Raw genomic sequence first — 19,943 nt, forward strand, 5'->3', positions numbered from 1 at the left:
TCTATACAACATTTGGGTTTCTCTGTTAGAAAATGTCTCTTTCAGTTTTTCTAGATTTTCCTTTTTTCATGCATTTGTCTGGAGTTCTGAAGCTTTACCTTTTGTGTGTCTTTGCGGCAGTTACTCTAATGTCTTACCCTGTGACAGTCTCCTCCAGAGAGCACCTCCTGGATGAACACAGCGGGACCGTCTGGCCTGTTGGAGCCTCCCCCAATGGTGATGCCCAGACTACTGGATCGTGCAACAGAGATGAGTTGAATCACTCCTTCACCAGGGTGACTGTGAACACAGATGCATTTCAACACTTAAACAGGAAGTGAGGAAGTATTTTTCCTTCATTTCAGAGATACTTTATAAAGGCCGAGATATGCTAGCCTGTTGGGCGGCCTCGCTGGTCTGTGCACTATGTGGGCAAGTCATTAGACACGTTCAAACATTTATAATTGACACGGATAGTTGCAGTTTTAACAAAAAACACACACGAGGGCAGTCCTAAACATGACAAGCAAAAACAAGAGAAGAAACAGCATTCCATTTTCTAGAATATAGGATGATTGAAGGATAGTAAGTTCACTGCAGCTGCACATCAAAGCAGTGGGCTAAAGAGGTAGAAGAAGACGGTACATTACAAACAGAATGAGAGTGAAGACAGGGAAAGCAGCCTGCTTGTGAGGCCCATATGGATATTTTAACAGATAAAAAAAATAAAACATTGTTTAAATGATAAAAGCTGAGTGCTTTACATACTGTCAGAAGCTGTTATAGTCTTAATTTATGCTCTAGGTCAGTGTTTCCCAATTTACAACTATCAATAACTAATTATAAAATTAAAACTATTTTACTTAATCCTTTAACTTAGGAATTTAATTCTTAGGCATTTTCAATCAATTTTTAAAGGCTTTCCATCTTAAATAAAAATACATAATAAATATGTTACTTGGAAGGTAGTAAGAAACGACTCGCAATTCCTAAGGGGCGGACTCCTTCTTCTGGTCCAATTTTCATGTTTTCTAAGGCAGAACAAGTTTTTGGGCTACTTATAAAGCTTCAACTCAACGCTAATTCTGATATTTTGAATTAAAAGCTTCCTGGATGGGAAGCGAAATGTCTTCAAACTTGGAAACAAAGTCCAGTGGATTGTTTTTAAACTTTTTTTGGAATGACCATGACCTGGATGACTGAGAATCTTTACCAGCATATTAGTGAGGAATCGAAATAAATACAAAATAAAATCATATTATAAACCTGTATCTAAGTGGAGCTCCTCTGAGCAACTCCCTTATAATTTAATTTAAACTTGATGAATTGGGAACAAAAATTATAGTCACACTGACTTAATTACTTTAACTTTAGTTTCATCAAGACACCTAAACTGCTGATGAGCTCCGACAGCTCAGTGTGAAAAACACAGGATCTGTGAGGATCGGAACCTCTAGTTGGGCTATGGATTCCTGGATCTCAGAACTGTCCTGTTAGGAACTGTTCCCCTGACCTGGATTTGTCTCCTGCCTGCTTACTGGGGTTGCAGCATTGGGAACACTCTGGACGGCTCTGCGCCGCTTCACATTGGCAGTCCATCGGCTGGATCCTGCCTCGCCCGAGAGGATGGACTGAACTGTTAAACCAGGTAAGTGACTCACAGGGATAATCATCTTCTGTCAGATTATCGTCGTCACTTACCTGTGTTTCTCCCACAACCAGAGTGCCAGCGATGGGTGTTGCCCTACCTCCCCCAGCAGCCGCTGCATGTCCGCAGATCCACAGCAGCCCGTGTTCTGTTTATCTTTGTCATTAAACATTTTGAAACTTCCCACTGTCTGTCTTGCCTAAAAACTGGGTCCATCTGCCCCATTTAATGTAAGAAACATGTGATATTCATGCCATTATGCTTAGTTAATACCAAGCAAGAAGGTACGTTTTAAAAAATTCTCTGAAATGTAGCATTTAAACCAAAGACTGCTCCAAGGTGACCAAAGGGGGCTTAACCACTTCTGTATATTGGGTATATAAGAAACCAAGAACCTCTTAATATTGTCATTGACATATTTGTATAATAATTCTACTCATTGGAACAATACTCTAACTTTTTGAGTTTCTAGTTGATTGGGGAGAAGTTTGTTGCAGTAAAGTTTTGTTCTGACTGCACACACAAAAAAACTAAAACAAATTGATTGTTACATCTCTGGATCCCTTCTAAAAGCAGCTTTCCCATCAGATAGTCTTGCGACTGTAATGTTAGAAACATTGTTGGTCAAGAAATGAAGAAAAGTCAATGAATTTTACCTTAGGGAGCGCATCATGGCCCCACCATTGTACATGTTCTGGGAGCCTGCAGGGCTGAGTAGCAGTGGACTTTGAGAGCGGGACGACGAACCAGATGAGGTGCTTTCCAAGAGGCGACCTCCTTAGAAATGGAAAAAAAAACAAACATGCTTTTTTTTATACACAGAAATAGAAGTAAGGAACTTCAGTGAGAGGTTGAAAGGAGAGTAGCATATTAATTAGATGTACATGAAAATGAGCATGTAAATGACTTAAATATAAGTGACTTAAATATAAGCTCTTATCAGTTTCTCACAGCTACAGATCAGTGCAGAGCATTTCCATTGATATGTGGCTCCTTGTTCTGGATTGGTTTGGCTTGAGTGACACTAAGTAGAGAATAACACCCCACATGCTTACTAATGTAAACCTCCTCCAGAGTTTCATTTTATACTACATTGGTTAGACATCTGCTTCTTTACTGTCCTCTTAATCAAAGACAAACTTGTGTGGATGTTTAACATGCAGGACTTTCAGAGCAGATCTTAAATAGTAACATCTTCTTTTTTATATCTACCTAAAGTTCCTATAATCCAATAGGAACTAGTTCATAAGTTCCAATTAGACCAACTCTTTGTGCCACAGCTCAATAGCTTCTTTTATTTGACCAATAAGCTAAAGTTATATAGATCTTCTAGAGCTTCATGCATGGATTCTGGCATCAGCCCAGAATCACTCAGAAATAGTCACCATAACCCGACATGTTTAACATGGCTGCCCCGGGTCAAAGCTAAAGCACTGAAGCCCTATTTAGGAAATCTTTACCGGCTGACTGCTTCTTTCAAAGCAGATATTTCCAGTTGTCCATTTGTCCAAAGCCATTTTAAGGTTAACTGAGCGCAGCACGCCTTTGGGCTTAATCATTTCCAAAGCATAAAGCAGAAAGTGGTAAAAGTTCCTCTGAGTTAAAATAATGGGCTGAACTTCTATTATTTGGATTCTGGTGATGCTGTCTAATTTCTTTTAGGGATAAGCCTACCTTGCTGAATGGGGGAGTTGCGAGTTGATCCTGTGCTGCCATTGGAGCCATATTTCTCTAGAAGCTCAGCAAATTCTCTCCTTAAAAAAAAGGTAAAAGGACAAAGTACTGTCAAAAACGCTGTAGGGAGAAGAGGATAAGTTGGTTAAAGAAACATCAAGCGTATATCTTTAAGAACAAAGGTGTCTCATCATGTTTTCTTTGTTGGACAAAAGACACATCTAGGCAGCAGGGTTGTGTTTCTTCCAGACAAATGGAAGAAACTGGAAGAAAGTCTGGATAATAGATCATATTTTGTAGAACTGGGATAGTTGCAATGAAAAATCAACTCACTATATCCACCAGGCTACATAAATAGAAATCTTTATCATAATACAAACAGTGAAACATTTTAAGAATTCATATAATTTATTCAGTGCATGTAATACAAATATAGATGAATGAATAACTATTGGTCACGTGTATATTCAGATTACACCAGCTGGCTTTTTTTCTTTCATTTCTTCAGCTATTCATGCCCCCAAACCACCCCGGTTTATAGATATTGAACCCCACCTCAAGTTTATTACTTGATTTGGGCTTGCTTAAAGCAAAATATTCACCAAAAGAAACAAAACTTCCAAGTAAACTGGACCTTCCAAGTTTCTTCCAGAATCAGTTTCTCCCGACCGGGAAAATCCTGGAAAAAAAATGCAATCCAGAAGAAAGTTCCAACCCTGCTCTATGGCACTCTATTAAATAGACTTTACTTAATATCCTGCCGTTTTCATAGCATATGTGTTTCTGTGAGAACACCAGCTATTAAAATACTGCCTTTCTCATGAAGTGCCACCTTGATGCTTGTCTAGACTTGTTTTTTTTTTTTTCTAATAGAGAAAACCTGATGTACAACTCTGTTATGAGAGTTTTTGGTGCTCTGTAGATAACGTTTACAGCTGCATGTTGATCAGGTAACAGAGGAAGTATTTAAACCATGTGACCACACAAGAGGGAAGAACTTTATATCAGAGGCAAGATGCACCAATCTGATTGTATCTGAATCGGTCCAGATATTGAAGAGAATTCTACATCAGGTATTGATGAAAATTCACCTGTTCCACAAAGGCCAATATATTCAGTCGATTTAAAAAAAGAATTAAGCTAATCTTCTCCCTATCTCTCTGATTTGCTTAAAATTTCAACTCCCCCTGGCATCCTTAGATCTTTCTCTACTACTCACTTCGTTGTTCCTTCCACCCGTCTTAGCACCGTGGGGAGCCGAGCTTTTTCTCTGTGTGTCATCCTCTGGAAATCCCTCCCCCCTTAGATCTGCAATACTGAGTCTTTGCTTGTTAAAATCAAAACCCACCTGTTCAAGATTGCTATTTAACAATCATCTTTTGTTACTTTCCGTTGTGTGGTTTGCGTATTTTCTTTTAATTATGACAATGTTGCTTTAATTTCTTATTGTTTTTACCTTTACAGTGGACTTGAGTGTTTTTGAAAGGCGCTTGAGATAAAATGTATTATTATAATTATTATAGTCGCGGTACACTGGATGAGCTATATACCCCCCATCGGGTGGATCTGGAGAAGGCGTTTGACCATGTCCCTTTGTGGGGCCCTGTGGGGGGTACTCCGGCAGTATGGAGTCCGTGGCCCTCTGTTAAGGGCTGTCCGTTCTATGTATGACCGCAGCAGGAGGTTGATTTGCTTTGCCGGCAGTAAGTCAGACCTGTTTCCGGTGCATGTTGGTCTCCACCAGGGCTGCTCTTTGTTACTGGTTCTGTTCATTACATTTATGGACAGAATTTCTAGGTGCAGCCCGGAACTGGAGGGGGTCCAGTTTGGGAACCTCATCAGGATATTATCTCTGCTGTTTGCAAATGATGCTGTCCTCTTGGCCTCATCAAACCAAGACCTTCAGTGTGCACTGGCGTGGTTTGCAGAGGAGTGTGAAGCGGCCGGGATGAGGATGGTTCTCCAATGGAGAAAGGTGGACTACCCTCTTCAGGTCGGTGAAGAGTCCTTGTCTCAAACGGAGAAGTTCAAGTATCTCGGGGTCTCGCGAGTGAGGGACGGGTGGAGTGTGAGATCGATAGACAGCTCGGTGCGCCATCAGCAATGATGCGGTCGCTGTATCGGACTGTCATAGTAAAGAGGGACCTATGGTCATGAGATCTGGGTAATGACCGAAATGACAAGATGGCGAATACAAGCAGCCGAAATGAGTTTCCGTTGCAGGTTGGCTGGGTGCACCCTTCCAGAATGGGTGAGGAGCTCAGAGTTACCCGGGAGGAGCTCGGAGTAGAGTCGTTGCTCCCCCATGTCATCTTTTTCGGATGCCTCCTGGTCGCCTCCCTTGGGAGGTGTTCCAGGTATGTCCTATAGGGAGGAGGCCACGTGGAAGGCCCAGGACTATGTCTCTGAGCCGGTCAGGTGTTGCCTCGGGGTCCCCCCAGAACAGCTAGAGGAGGTATGTGTGGATCGGGAAGTCTGGTCATCTCTGCTTAGATTGCAGCCTCCGTGAACCCGCCCAGATAAAGCAGAAGAAAAAAGGATGGATGGATGGATGGATGGATGGATGGATGGATGTATGTATGTTATTATGGTCAGTTTGAACTCTTCCTGTTGCATTTCTTTTTTATAGGATGGAATCACCCTTTTTAACATGATTACCTGTTTTTATAACTTCCTTTTTAAACTTAAGCTAACCTCAAGATACCTTATTGGTACATTGATGTACACATTCATAAACAGAAAACTTGCTTTTGGAAGCTGGTATCTGAAATGTATCAGGATCCTTAGATGTTGAATCCAAATTCAAAGAATTGGAAATGAAAGATTTTGGATCTGTGCATCATTAACCAAGACTACTGTTTCTGTGCACGAGGGGTTAAAAATGCTAGATAGGAAAAACTACCTGGAAAAGATGCAGATTTTGATGCACATCTAGCCCCCATCTTCTGTTTTCTCATATATTTAGTATGGTGATATCTAATATTATCTAAACTTGCATCTTCTCACTACACAAAACCTAGTGTTATTTCAGCCAGACATCTATTTGTGCTTCCCTCCTTTAAGCTGATTGTCCTGATCTTCCTCACAGAATCTGATCCTTTTGTTTTTTCTTCTAACCTCCAGGACAAGAATAATTTTCCATAGGTCTAGTACCATACAATGCCATTTTTTATTTACAATGATGCAGTTGTAAAATAAAAAAACAAAAAAAAAAACATGGAGGTACAGCCAGAAAGGTAGACATAATCCCCATTTTCCTGACTGCAGTCTGCTCATGTTTTCTCCTGCCTCTACGCTCCACATGGCAGGGTAGTTAAAGCACCGAGTGCAGATTAACACAAGGCTCATCAGGAGCCCTGCCCTAGGTTAAGCCCTTCCCCCGTTACTCTTCTGCATGTAAGACAAAGCAGGAGAGTAAAGCTCTGCAATGCTATGCTTTAAGGGAATTCTTAGGAAATGTTACCATTTAGATCCCTTCGTTCGCACTTTATTTTCACTCTTTATCCTCCTTATTCTCTACTGTCTTTAACAGTAATCTGTATTCTGTTTAACAACTCAAAGTGTAAATCCCACCCATCTCCATTTATTAAATGTTGGCAGCAGAAATCAGGGCTGAGATGTTCATTTGTGCAAAAATATTTTTTGGAAAATACGAATCGCCAAGACATTTTTTAAGATGTCATCCAGGTCATTGACTATGACCTGGATGACTGAGAACCTTCATCAGCATTTTTTAAGACAGAATTTAAACTCATTTTGCATGCGGTGGATTTGAAGGAAGGAAGCTGTGATGCTGACAGCTGGTGCTGACCTTGTTTTTTTTACCCAAACTGGTTGCAGGCAGATTAGAAAGCCGGTTCTGCACTAATACTACCATCCTCCTCACTCACTAATGCTAGGATTGAATTATAACTGTGGTTCAGGTGCCACATGTGCTGTATTCTTATTCTGACTCTACGTGTTTATCTTTTGGTCACCCCAGGCTCACAGCACAGAGAGGGCTGCCCCTTTTATCGAACATTGTATCATTCAGACACAGCCCTCAGGTAATGGGACAGACTAGAGTTAAGGCTTTGTCTAGCGATAGATCAATACATTAGCCAGCTAAAATTTTTGGCCAATATTAGCTTTTTTTTTTCTTCTAACCGCATCGGCCAAAACATGCAGCAATACCTTGATGTCACTTGCATTGCAGCTGCTTTCATAAAAGTTTTGTTTCATTGTTTTTTTTGTGTGTAACTTTTGAAATATTAAGAATTTTCTGATATATATCCTGTGGATCAAGGAAAAAAGCCATATAAGTTAATATAAGTTAAGTTAAGTCGTTAAGCAGATATCAGAGATCATTTAGACTAGTTTAAGAATAATCAATATTGGCATCAGCCTTAAAAAACCTGTATAGACGTGTTTGATAATCAATTTAGAGGTTGTGAAGGGAAATACTGATTATCTACCTATGAAAAAATATTGCCAATAAAAAGAGCCTGAGCAGTGAACTTTGTTGACTTTTAAGCACTTAATGGTATTTTAACATCCTTCTAATTTACAATATCTCCCACTTAGAAATCATGGAGGGGTCTGAAATTGTCATCTTGGGTGCATGTCCAATGCGAGAGAAAATGTTTAAACTATTTGTTTGTTTGATAAAGCTGCAAATAAGTATTTAAACACCTGAGAATCAATGTTAATATTTGGTACAGTAGCCTTTGTTTGCAATTCCAGAGGTCGAACATATCCTGTCGTTTTTCACCAGGTTTGCACACACTGCAGGAGGGATTTTGGCCCACTCCTCCACACAGATCTTCTCTAGGTCAGTCAGGTTTCTGAGCTGTCACTGAGAAACAAGGAGTTTGAGCTCCCTTTGAAGATTCTCTTTTGGGTTTAGGTCTGGAGACGGGCTAGGCCATGCCAGAACCTTGATATGGTTCTTACAGAGCCACTCCTTGGTTATCCTGGCTGTGAGCTTCGGGTCAGTGTTGGAAGACCCAGCCTCGACCCAATGCTCAAACTGAGAGAAGGAGGTTGTTCCCAAACATCTCCCAATATATGGCACCAGTTTTCCTCTCTAATACAGTGCTATCAGCCTGTCCTGTGTGCAGAAAAACATCCCCAAACATGACGCTACCACCACCATGCTTCACAGTAGGGATGGTGTTCTTGGGATGGTACTCATCATTCTTATTCCTTAATGGGATTATTACCAAAAGAGATCTATTTTGGTCTCATCTGACCAGGTGACTTTCTCCCATGGCTCCCCTGGATCATCCAAATGGTCATTGACAAACTTAAAATGCGCCTTGACATGTCCTGGTTTAAGCAGGTGAACCTTTCATGCCATGCATGATTTCAAACCTTGAAGTTTTGGTTTATTACCAACAGTAACCTTGGAAACGATTGTTCCAGCTCTATTTTGGTCATTGACCAGCTCCTCCCAAGTAGTTCTGGGCTGATTTCTCCCCTTTCTTAGAATCATTGAGACCCCACAGGGTGAGATCTTGCATGGAGCCCCAGTCCGAGGGAGACTGACAGTCATCTTTAGCATCTTCTATTTTCTAATGATTGCTCCAACAGTGGACCTTTCCCCCCCATGCTGCTTGTCAATTTCCCCGAAGCCCTCTCCAGCCATTTGGAGATGTACAATTTTGCCTATAGTGCATTTGGACAGCTCTTTGGTCTTAGCCATGTTAGTAGTTAGATTCCTAATAATTGTATGGGGTGGAAAGGTGTCTTTATGCAACTTACTACCTTCAAAAGCTACATCTAAGTCAGGATAATGAATGGAGAAGAGGTGGGCATTTTGAAGTCAGGCAAACAGGTCTTTGAGGGTCAGAAATTCTGGCTGATAGACAGGTGTTCAAATACTTAATTTCGGCTACATCATACAAATAAATATTTTAAAAAAATCATACATTCTGATTTCTGGATTTTTTTTTAGATTGTGTCTCTCACAGTAGAATTGCACCTACGATGACAATTTCAGACCCCTCCATGATTTCTAAGTGGGACAACTTGCAAAATAGCAGGTTGTTTTTCATGTAAGAGGACTTGACCAAAGTGCTTTACAGTACATTCACCTTTCTATGCCTTCTTCGCCCCCTTGCTTCATGTGTTCAATACTTTTTCCCTGTGCCCTTTGCCATTATTAAACATAACTTCATTTGTGGACATCTATGGTTTGATTTCTTTGTATGTGTAAATTGCATGGATTACCCACTTCTGGTGAAAATGTCATATCAACACCTTAGAAAAATATACTTACTGAGAAAATGGTGACATGTTCAATACTTATTTCAACAGCTGGGATTTCTCTACGACTTTTAATCTACTTCATATTCAAAATGAAAGTATGTGGTACCTATAGAATACAACATATATTAATGACTTATAGGTATAAATAATGTTTACTATAAAGAATGTAGAAGACTTTATGCTCCAGTCAGTTTATCTAAATATGCTAATAGCCGAAACACTTGAAAAATCTTAATATAATAGGATGGGGTATCTGAAATACGACCATTTTAAATCCTAGAGATGGATGCTTTTCCAGATTTTATTTTTTATTTTCTCCAAGTCCTAATAGAGACCAAGCCAGATTATCGGCAATGCAGCACTATGTGTTTTACTGAAACATGGCGGCAGGATCCTATCTCAGACTCCAGTGTTGCTTTATGAGCAGACCAAGATTTAAAGAAGACTTAGAAATTCAAAGGTGTGCTTGTGAACAACAGATGGTATCATGCAGGATGTGTTACTGTAACAGTTCATCACTGAAGCCCAGATATTTAACTGTAGGCAGTTGGTTTTCGCTCATATTATTTGCCCAGAGAGTTTATTAGTGTTATATTTACATTCCACCTTCTGCTGTTGCCAACACTGCATGTGAGATAATCAGTTGTTGCTAAGCTTCAGACACAAAAGCCAAATGCATTTTGTGGCAATAACGTTGATTTTAGTCACAGCTCATTCTCTACTACACTCCCAAACTTCCAACAGTTTGCTGCGGCTGCAACAGAGAAAAACTAATTTTGGATTTTTGTTTTAGGCAAACGTCAAAGACTCATACATCTCTAAAGTATAGCCTCTTCATAGAAATTAAGATCATAATCTTGTTTTTCTCTGTTCAGAGTATGAGCCACTTTATCAGATACAACATGCAGGAAAAAAAAAACTTTACGAAGGGAGACAGGAAGTTAACGAGGAGTATAAAGAAGCAACTTAAGGTCAAGATTAGAGAAGGCAAGGAGGGATACAGGAAGAGGCTGGAAAACAAGCTCCAGCAGAACAATATCAGAGATGTGAGGTCAGGGATGAAGATCACGGGCTAGAAGCAGAAGGATGATCAGACCGATGGAAGTCTGGACAGAGACAATGAACTGAATACATTCTGCAAAAGGTTCAGTTCAGGAACTAGATCAGCATCTTTGTCTACAAATAGTAGACAAAATGTGAGCTGTATTTACATTCAATTAATATAAAGGACCACATTTACAGTTGAGTATATCTTATGGAAAATTAAAGAGTGACACATTATGGATGTTCTGCTTACTTTGCTTCTTCGTCTCTGGCTATAAGAAGGCGCATGTGATTTGTGGCAGAGGCTGCTCTCAAGATATCCACAGCTCTGTGAGACAGACAGATACAAAACACTTATAACATCACCGTAAATTATCAGGAGTCTAGAGCCAGAGCAAGAACTTTGTAAAAGTCACCTTTCACTGGTGACTCCAACTAGACTGTCCCCATTTACTTCCAGGATCTGGTCTCCTGGCAACAGGTTTCCTGTAGATAGAAACAAGAGATTATAAAACTGTGTGATCAAGCAAGTATTCAGCTGTATAGAAACAAGTACAAAATGTTAAGTCCTGTCACTTTATGTGGTTGGAAAAATTGCTGCAACACATCTGACTGGAATTATCACAATATCAGTGTTTCTGTCAGTTTTCATCTGCAAAGATTGTCTTGAAAGTAATATTTGGTAACCTTTTTTTTCTTTAGATCTCATGTCTTCAGAAAAGAGTTTTTTAGCCTCTTACACCCTAAGGGGGTATAAATAAATTTCTGCCTGACAAATACACACAAAAGTAAATAACTTATAGCCTCAAAGCTATTAGATTTAAGAAGAAACTTTTGGTACGTCTGTAAAGGTAAGATGTCATAGAATGGTTTTCTGGTGTCAGCACCATAGTAGCTTTGACCCTGCCTGAAATATTAGGGACAAAATACAAAATATTTTGCATTTTTTGAACCTCGCCAAAATTTTCTTTGAAATAAACATTGCAAAACACTACCAAAATATTATTTATAGCACAAAAAAGTAGTACAGACTTTCAAATCTAAATGTTGTGTAAAAATATACAAAATGTGGACTCAATCAGATGAATCATATTTATTTTAGAATGGTATTAGTGAGAAATTTCTTAGGCGGAGAGGCCATTTTGGCACATTTATCCATAAATGTCACCAAACTGTGCTAAATATGTTTTTTACATCAATACTGGGGGTTTGGTAAAATTACGAGGTCATGTAGCAGCTGGACCCACCGGTGGGTCTGTAGGGTTCAAGGGGTTAGTTCACTCTTCAGAAGTGGTATTGCTTTTGAGCTTTGAGCTCATTGTTCTTCTGTAGGTACTGATGGCTGGACTTCATTATCCTCACATTAACCCTCCGCCCCCATGTTTTACTGTGAAAATGAAGATCTCCTTCCTAAATGCTGTGGTAGTTGTGTGGTGCATTCAGACCAGGAGCGTTCTGAGCATTAAAGCATCTGATTTACAAGGAAAGTCTAAAGGGGGACGGCATCGAGAGCGGCACATCTGGGATTCAGGCAGCGAGGGAACTGCACACCCGCACGTTCTGGCATCGGAGCATTCGAAACTGGAGTTAAAAAAAATTAACTCTAGTTGTCACACGCCGGAGCATCAACCAATCAGAAAAGCTGATCCAGGAGGTTTTTTTTAGGGAAGACAGACACTATCTGCAAGCTGTCATCAAAATAAATAAATATCCAGGAGTTAAACTCCAAAAGTGTAAAAAAAAAAAAAAGCTGGAAGAATGGATTGTTATGTAGAAGGAAAAGATAGTGAGTTCTGATCATTATTGCTGTAGTAAAACTTATTTTTTAATATAAACTATGGAGAAACAGTTTATAAATACCCAAATTTACGAAAAATGTTAAAACCTGCCGTATTGTAAAAACTCTTTCTATTCACTTCCAGCCATTAAACCGCAGCATGAAATCCCCCACAGCCTGGCTGCAGCAGAGAGTTTTCAGCAGGGATTTCCAGCCGCTCCCAACAAGAACTGCATATTTTAGTAGGAACATAATCCTGATGAACTGACTGCACAGATAATGTTTGGAGGTGAACTTTCTCACTTAAAAATGTGACAAAACTATTTTTTCTAACTCAAATTAAATAAAGCCAAGCTGCTCTCTAGCCTAAAGCTACAGAACAGAGCAGGTAAACAACCAGAGCGTCGAAGCGTCAAATCAGCTCTACCAGCGTTTAATTTAGCGACTGACCAAGCGTCCAAATTTAGGCACTTAAGCCGTTTTGATGCTCAAAACGCTTTAGGTGTGAACGCAGCTTAATGGCTGATATATCATGACGTACACTTTAATAAAACTTCCCCTTTTGTCATATTAGTCTACATAATTTGTTTGCCAAAAGTCTTAGAGATCAACCTAATTTTGGTGAGTTTAGGTGGGTCTTTCTGCTCTCTGGGTGAGCAGGGGTCCTGGTTGTGGAATTCTGTCTCTTTTTCTTATTGTTGAATCATAAACTCTGTTCTACTTTAGATATTTGTCTTGGGTTTTATCATCAGAACATTATCATTTAGTACAATTCAAATATTATTAGTTTGTCCAAAATTCTTTTAATGCAGTGCAAAAGGATAGTAAAGTTCAGATTTTTCAACTCCTTTCCTTCCCCTTCCAATTACCTTTCCTTTCAAATAATTCTCTCTAATCATGGCAGTTGTATTGATAGACAACCTGTGTTTCATATCACTTTGCCACAAGAGACACTTTTCATCGAGGTAAGATAGAAATCACTTGCTCCAGTCATATTATTGTTCAGTGTGAACGTACCATTACTTTTGAAATATTCAGTCCTCGAGTCTCCTGCTGCATTAACAGATACATTCACTTATAAGAAGAGTCATTTTCTTCCGATTTAGAGTTTTAATCTTGTTTTCAGTTACCTGTATTTCACATGTACATATTCTGCAAATGTAATAAACGGAAACTGAATTATAAAGACCATAAGCAAAAGTTTCAGGATTGGTTTGAAATGTTTTCCCCCTTGAAAAAAAAAGTGGATTGTCTTTTTTATAAGAAGGGAAATGATGGTTTGGAGAACAAATGTGTGATTTAAAGATGAGATAAAGTCTTGCCACTCCAAGCAGAAAGATACCAAGATTCTAAAAAATATATAAACATTTTGTATTTAAGATTGAAAAAAAATTATTTGTCCATAGGCTCTATCAAGAACTCCACATGTGGGGAAGTTTGTGTTTCACCTGGTTTAATTTAATAAAATATCTTCTTTAAGGAACCTTTGGCTATCCAATTAATCAAAAAAATAATCGTCTGATTAATCGAATTGCAAAATAACTGTTAGTTGCAGTCCTAGTTACAATGTTACTTATAGTTTAAGGCTATATATTCATTGATCTAACATGAAGTCCCTGCAGTAAGTCCTTTCTGATGTATTTGTCAACAGAGAAAATCATCAGCAGGAACCACATTCTACAAACCACTATAGAGCTGAGGATTATATTACATGCGAGTCCTAATCCTCTCTGTTATTCACCATTCCTGGCATGTGTAGACTGCAAAGCTATCTTAGCTGGTTATAACTCTGCTCAAATACATTCAGCTATAGGTTGTAGATACAAATATGTAAGCAAACTGAAAGAATAAACAAGCAGCAACCTGTCCAGGATGTAGGACAACCAACACATAGACAATAGAGGGATAAATATCTGCCTTTAAACCAAAAAATATTCCTATTTTTATGAACTTGTGTTTAAAGCAGGGTTGGTCATGTGTATATTCACCTATTCTTTATTGGTGAATTTATAATTGGAGATAATTGGTGAATGAAAATGAATAATAACATCCTCTTAGCTGTCTTGGGGTTGAGCACTAAGGCCTTATACACTATATTGCCAAAAGTATTTGCTCACCTGCCTTGACTCACATATGAGCTTAAGTGACATCCCGTTCCTAATCCATAGGGTTCAATATGACGTCGGTCCACCCTTTGCAGCTAGAACAGCTTCAACTCTTCTGGGAAGGCTGTCCACAAGGTTTAGGAGTGTGTTTATGGGAATTTTTGACCATTCTTCCAGAAGCGCATTTGTGAGGTCGCACACTGATGTTGGACGAGAAGGCCTGGCTCTCAGTCTCCGCTCTAATTCATCCCAAAGGTGTTCTATCGGGTTGAGGTCAGGACTCTGTGCAGGCCAGTCAAGTTCATCCACACCAGACTCTGTCATCCATGTCTTTATGGACCTTGCTTTGTGCACTGGTGCACAGTCATGTTGGAAGAGGAAGGGGCCAGCTCCAAACTGTTCCCACAAAGTTGGGAGCATGGAATTGTCCAAAATGTCTTGGTATGCTGAAGCATTCAGAGTTCCTTTCACTGGAACTAAGGGGCCAAGCCCAGCTCCTGAAAAACAACCCCACACCATAATCCCCCCTCCACCAAACTTTACACTTGGCACAATGCAGTCAGACAAGTACCGTTCTCCTGGCAACCGCCAAACCCAGACCCGTCCATCAGATTGCCAGATGGAGAAGCGCGATTCGTCACTCCAGAGAACGCGTCTCCACTGCTCTAGAGTCCAGTGGCGGCGTGCTTTACACCACCGCATCCGACGCTTTGCATTGCACTTGGTGATGTATGGCTTGGATGCAGCTGCTCGACCATGGAAACCCATTCCATGAAGCTCTCTGCGCACTGTTCTTGAGCTAATCTGAAGGCCACATGAAGTTTGGAGGTCTATAGTGATTGACTCTGCAGAAAGTTGGCGACCTCTTCGCACTATGCGCTTCAGCATCCGCTGACCCCGCTCCGTCAGTTTACGTGGCCTACCACTTCGTGGCTGAGTTGCTGTCGTTCCCAAACACTTCCATTTTCTTATAATACAGCTGACAGTTGACTGTGGAATATTTAGGAGCGAGGAAATTTCACGACTGGATTTGTTGCACAGGTGGCATCCTATCACAGTTCCACGCTGGAATTCACTGAGCTCCTGAGAGCGACCCATTCTTTCACAAATGTTTGTAAAAACAGTCTGCATGCCTAGGTGCTTGAATTTATACACCTGTGGCCATGGAAGTGATTGGAACACCTGATTCCAATAATTTGGATGGGTGAGCAAATACTTTTGGCAATATAGTGTATGTATAGCTAACAATCCAGCTTTTCTGATTTTGATGTTTAAAAATCATGAAGTCAGGCTTTATGTGCACATTCTATCATGGTAGGGTGAAGGTTTTTGAGGACCCAAATGCAAAAATCAGGAGGTTGAGGTGAGTCTTGAAGATTTAATAAGACAACTGAGGCAAAAAAAAAAAAAAAATACAAACAACCAAAAACCAGAAATACACCAGGGGAACCAGAGATGAGGAATCAGCAAAACAACAAGGACCCAGCACTGAGTGACTGCAGAGGTGGTGTATATAAGGGGAACAGAACAAAGGATGGGCTAATGAGCTGAATATGGAGCAGGTGTGAGTGGAACTAACATGAAAAAAGCCAAGGGGAGAGGAAACAAGCACAAGGCGCGAACAGAGAGTAAGTAAATACTGCTTGTTTATGATGGAAAATAAACCATAGATCAACAAAACAGAATAACTGAAAACTAAAAAATCAGAGTCTCAAAAGGGGATAACATGCTCTAGTATTTTACTGACTAAAACACATTAAGACAACACAAAATAGATTAAAAAAAAATCTCATGCTGGAGAAATACTTTTTGTCACTTTAAACTCATAAAAACAATCCTTAAAGTGAGAATATAATCATGTTAGGGCAGAGTAAAACACTTCCACTTGTTGTTCCATACGCCATGATCATGGTTTTTGGATATTGGAATCCAGTGTCTATATTTCATCTTGACATAATGACCAGAGGAGAACTCGCACTTTTGGTGAATAACTTTGGCGACCTCTGTGGCCCCCACTTTTCAGCCAAGGCCTCCACAGGCAGGTCACATGGCAGCCCACAGAGGTGTGACCAACCACCCCCCTCTGTGTGAGGACAGACAAAATCACAGAACACACAGGATTCTCTCTATTTGTCTCCTCTCGCTTGCCCATGAAGCTGTAGTCCATCTCTGGAAGGATGGAGATCTGGGCCCCAGAAGACCCGGATCACCAGAGTCCTCAAAGATAAGTCATCATGGACCTTTCAGAACCAAACTGCTGCAAAACAGACCTTTTGTGACACATTTCCCTTAAGTTTCAAAGCTTTTAGAGCCAGACTGGATGAGAGGAATCCTGATGTCTATTCGCTGCTAGCTATTTCAAAGAGGGTAAAGAATCATTTGACTAAAGGATATTGGTTCTTGATTGAGCAAATCATTTAATAAAACATTATTTGGCCAAATAATGTTTTATTCACCTCATGGATTTGCATTTTGAATTGGTCTGAAAACATTCCAATTTCTTTAAATTAGTGTTAAGCTCATTTGATCATATCCCAAATTCTTCCAGATAAACTTTGGTTTTCAAACATAAAATCCATCTTAAACTGTAATATGCTTTTCAACCATGTTTCCCTTCCTCTTTTAGTTTAGGTAGTTTAGTTGAGTTTCACTAATCTTAGTTAAGAGTTTTAAACTGAAATATGTTTGACTTGGAGCTGAATGATTTTTGTTAACAAACTCTTATATTTTGAACAGAAGGTGAATTTATTCCATGTATGTGCAGTATTAACTGTTTGACCATGATTAGTGCTCGAATCACTCTTTCATTTATTGTTCTAACACACAGTTAGAAGGACGTGTGTTCATAAACAATATATAACAGCCGAAATAATATCTGATTAAATAAGACAGTTACCACCCCTACCAGGGAGGGAAATTACCCTCTTAAAGTATCAGAAATATAAATTCCCAGCTGGCTGGGAATAGAATAGAATATAAATTCACAAAATTAATATGACATCCTACCTGGATGGGCATTGAACTTAAAATCACAACTCACTATTTAGTGTAAAATCTAGCTATAGTTACTCACAGTGGGCAGAACTTAGTAAGAGTAAGAAGAATTTTACTGTTGCTACTTCTAAAAGTACTTTCTAAAATGTTGCTCCAGTATATGTAACTAGTCCCTACGTATCTACTTCTGATGTAAACTATTTTAGACATAAGGATTACTCACATGATGAGCTTTATAAACTATTTCACTTCCCAAGTTATAAAGCACTTTATTAAATGGTGATTAAATGATGGGATGTAATTTAAACAGTTTATCAGTTGTTGCAGGAAAACATGAGGCCCAAGCACAGAGGCTTTGGCCCTGGACAGGCTGCTGCAGGTTTGACTCCCAGCCTGTTGACCTTTGCCACATGTCCTCCTGCTCTAATCCCATTTCCTGTCTGCTTAGTAAAAAAATAAAATAAAAAGACCTCTAGAGCCTAAAAAAGCAGATTATCTTTTGTCTGCAGCATTACAGGAACATTACAGAAAATTGAAGCATTTTCTCCTGATCTAAACACAGGTTGAATGTTAACTTAAAAAAAAAGAGAAAAAAAATCAAACATAAAATAAAACAAATTTGGGTCTGGAATTGTACTTTAATGATTTCTATTCTCTGATCATTACAAAACTCTATGTATTGCATGAACCATAACATTGAATACATTTTTTAGCTTAAAAGTAAATTTAAACCTATTGGCAATTCCTACATGTAACATGCCATTTATACAAGTCAGGATTTTTTTATATCTGGATTGTTTCGGGGGATAAATATTTCGTTTAGTTTGATGGAGCCTTTAGGTTATTGAAAATATTTTCCAAATTTTTGCCATAAAGGTTTGATATAGTATTACAGGTTTACTTGCATTTCTGTGCCCTATATCTATCATTTATTGCAGAGAAAGTAGGTCATGACAATGCTGTGTTGTGTTTTATTCATGTTGCACTCACAAGAGAATCTCCCAAAATACTTGTTCCATCACTCCAGAGGAATTCAGCCACACGACTCTGACCACTGACTCTACATTTGCGTTATTCTTGTTTATTTCTTTTTTTAGAAGATGGATATCAAAAGGGAGAAATTTGGAGAAAAATCAAATAATTCTTTGAATAAATGCCGATACATTTCAACTTAAGGCTCAACACTTTGAATGACATAAATGGTGAAATATTTAAGCTTTTCAAATTAGAAATATGAATATTTACAGGAATCAAGTGATGTTTAATATTTCATTTAAATTCACTAGACTATTAGGACTTTAAGCAGAGAGTTGATATGGAAAAAAATCAATACCTGTTAGCAGCAACTGGCTTTTTAAAAGAGTTATTTAAGTGTCATTAATAATTTAATCAATCAATCCATCAGTATAATATGGAGGTAATGACATGGATGTTTTTGTATATATATATATATATATATATATATATATATATATATATATATATATATATATATATATATATATATATATATATATATATATATATATAGTAGGACCACTGTAATAAAAGTGATGTCTCAGTAAAGTGCTTTTAGGCTGTCAGGAACAAAGTTATTCAGTAGTTGATACAGTTATGGGATGAGATGCATCTGGAGATAATGAGATGGATGTTTTATTTTTTTTATATATATAAATTATATATATAAATGTATTAGTCATCCAAAACCCTGACCACCCAGGGTGCAGACCAGGAAGCAGTGTCACGTCTCTGCAGCTTCTCTACTGTTATCCACTCTTTACTCCATCCAGACAGTGTCTTGCCCACGACCAAAATCTAATAAAGTAGCAAATATTCCTAAAGGAGTAAATCATGATAATCTAATTAAAATTAAAATAACTACAATTGTGGAAAAAGTTAAAAGGATCAAATTTGGTCTGTTCAACATAAGATCTCTTTCCATTAAAAGTCTTTTAGTTAATGACATTGTAATAATCACATTGACTTATCTTGCCTTACAGAAACCTGGCTGCAGCAAGAGGATTATGTGAGCATAAATGAGGCAACTTCTTCAAGCTATTTAAATTTTCACATACCCAGAAGTTCTGGGTGAGGAGGAGGAGGAGTAGCAACAATCTTCCAGTCTGACTTACTGATTACTAACACCCTTGTTCGTAAATGTGGTGCATGTACTGAAGTGGTAAAAGTGGAACTTTTTAATGCTTATTGTACCTCTCTGTACCTGGCTCATCTGTGGTCTACATATAAAAAAATCCAGCCATAAAAAAAAATAAAAAATAAAAAAAAAATTAAAAAATTTTTTTTTTTTAAAAATCCAGCCTGCAAAGGCTGCAGGTGGCCAATAATGATAATTTTGAAATGTTCAAGATGGACTAGTGGGAGTGTATGGAGAGCCATTTCAGCCAAAATTAAATAAATAAATAAATGGGTGAAATAAAAATAAAATGAGTAAAAAAAAACTGAAAAATGGTTA

The 19,943-nt window shown here is 38.7% G+C and overlaps 1 protein-coding gene across 4 annotated transcripts in view; it reads right to left on the reverse strand.

Moving 5' to 3' along the window:
* The window catches only part of si:dkeyp-72e1.9 (syntaxin-binding protein 4), a 156,253-nt gene that overhangs the window by 63,837 nt on the left and 72,473 nt on the right, over window positions 1-19,943 (reverse strand). For all 4 annotated transcript variants that reach the window (XM_038308415.1, XM_038308414.1, XM_038308417.1 and 1 more), the window contains exons 4-8: window positions 11,011-11,080; window positions 10,848-10,922; window positions 3,302-3,381; window positions 2,284-2,404; window positions 138-279 (exon numbers count right to left, since the gene is read on the reverse strand). In XM_038308415.1, the coding sequence (XP_038164343.1) occupies window positions 138-279; window positions 2,284-2,404; window positions 3,302-3,381; window positions 10,848-10,922; window positions 11,011-11,080 (488 nt within the window). The remainder of the gene's footprint in view (window positions 1-137; window positions 280-2,283; window positions 2,405-3,301; window positions 3,382-10,847; window positions 10,923-11,010; window positions 11,081-19,943) is intronic.

Source organism: Cyprinodon tularosa, unplaced genomic scaffold (genome assembly GCF_016077235.1).
Source record: "Cyprinodon tularosa strain WSP-4 unplaced genomic scaffold, ASM1607723v1 ctg637, whole genome shotgun sequence".
NCBI lineage: Eukaryota > Metazoa > Chordata > Actinopteri > Cyprinodontiformes > Cyprinodontidae > Cyprinodon > Cyprinodon tularosa.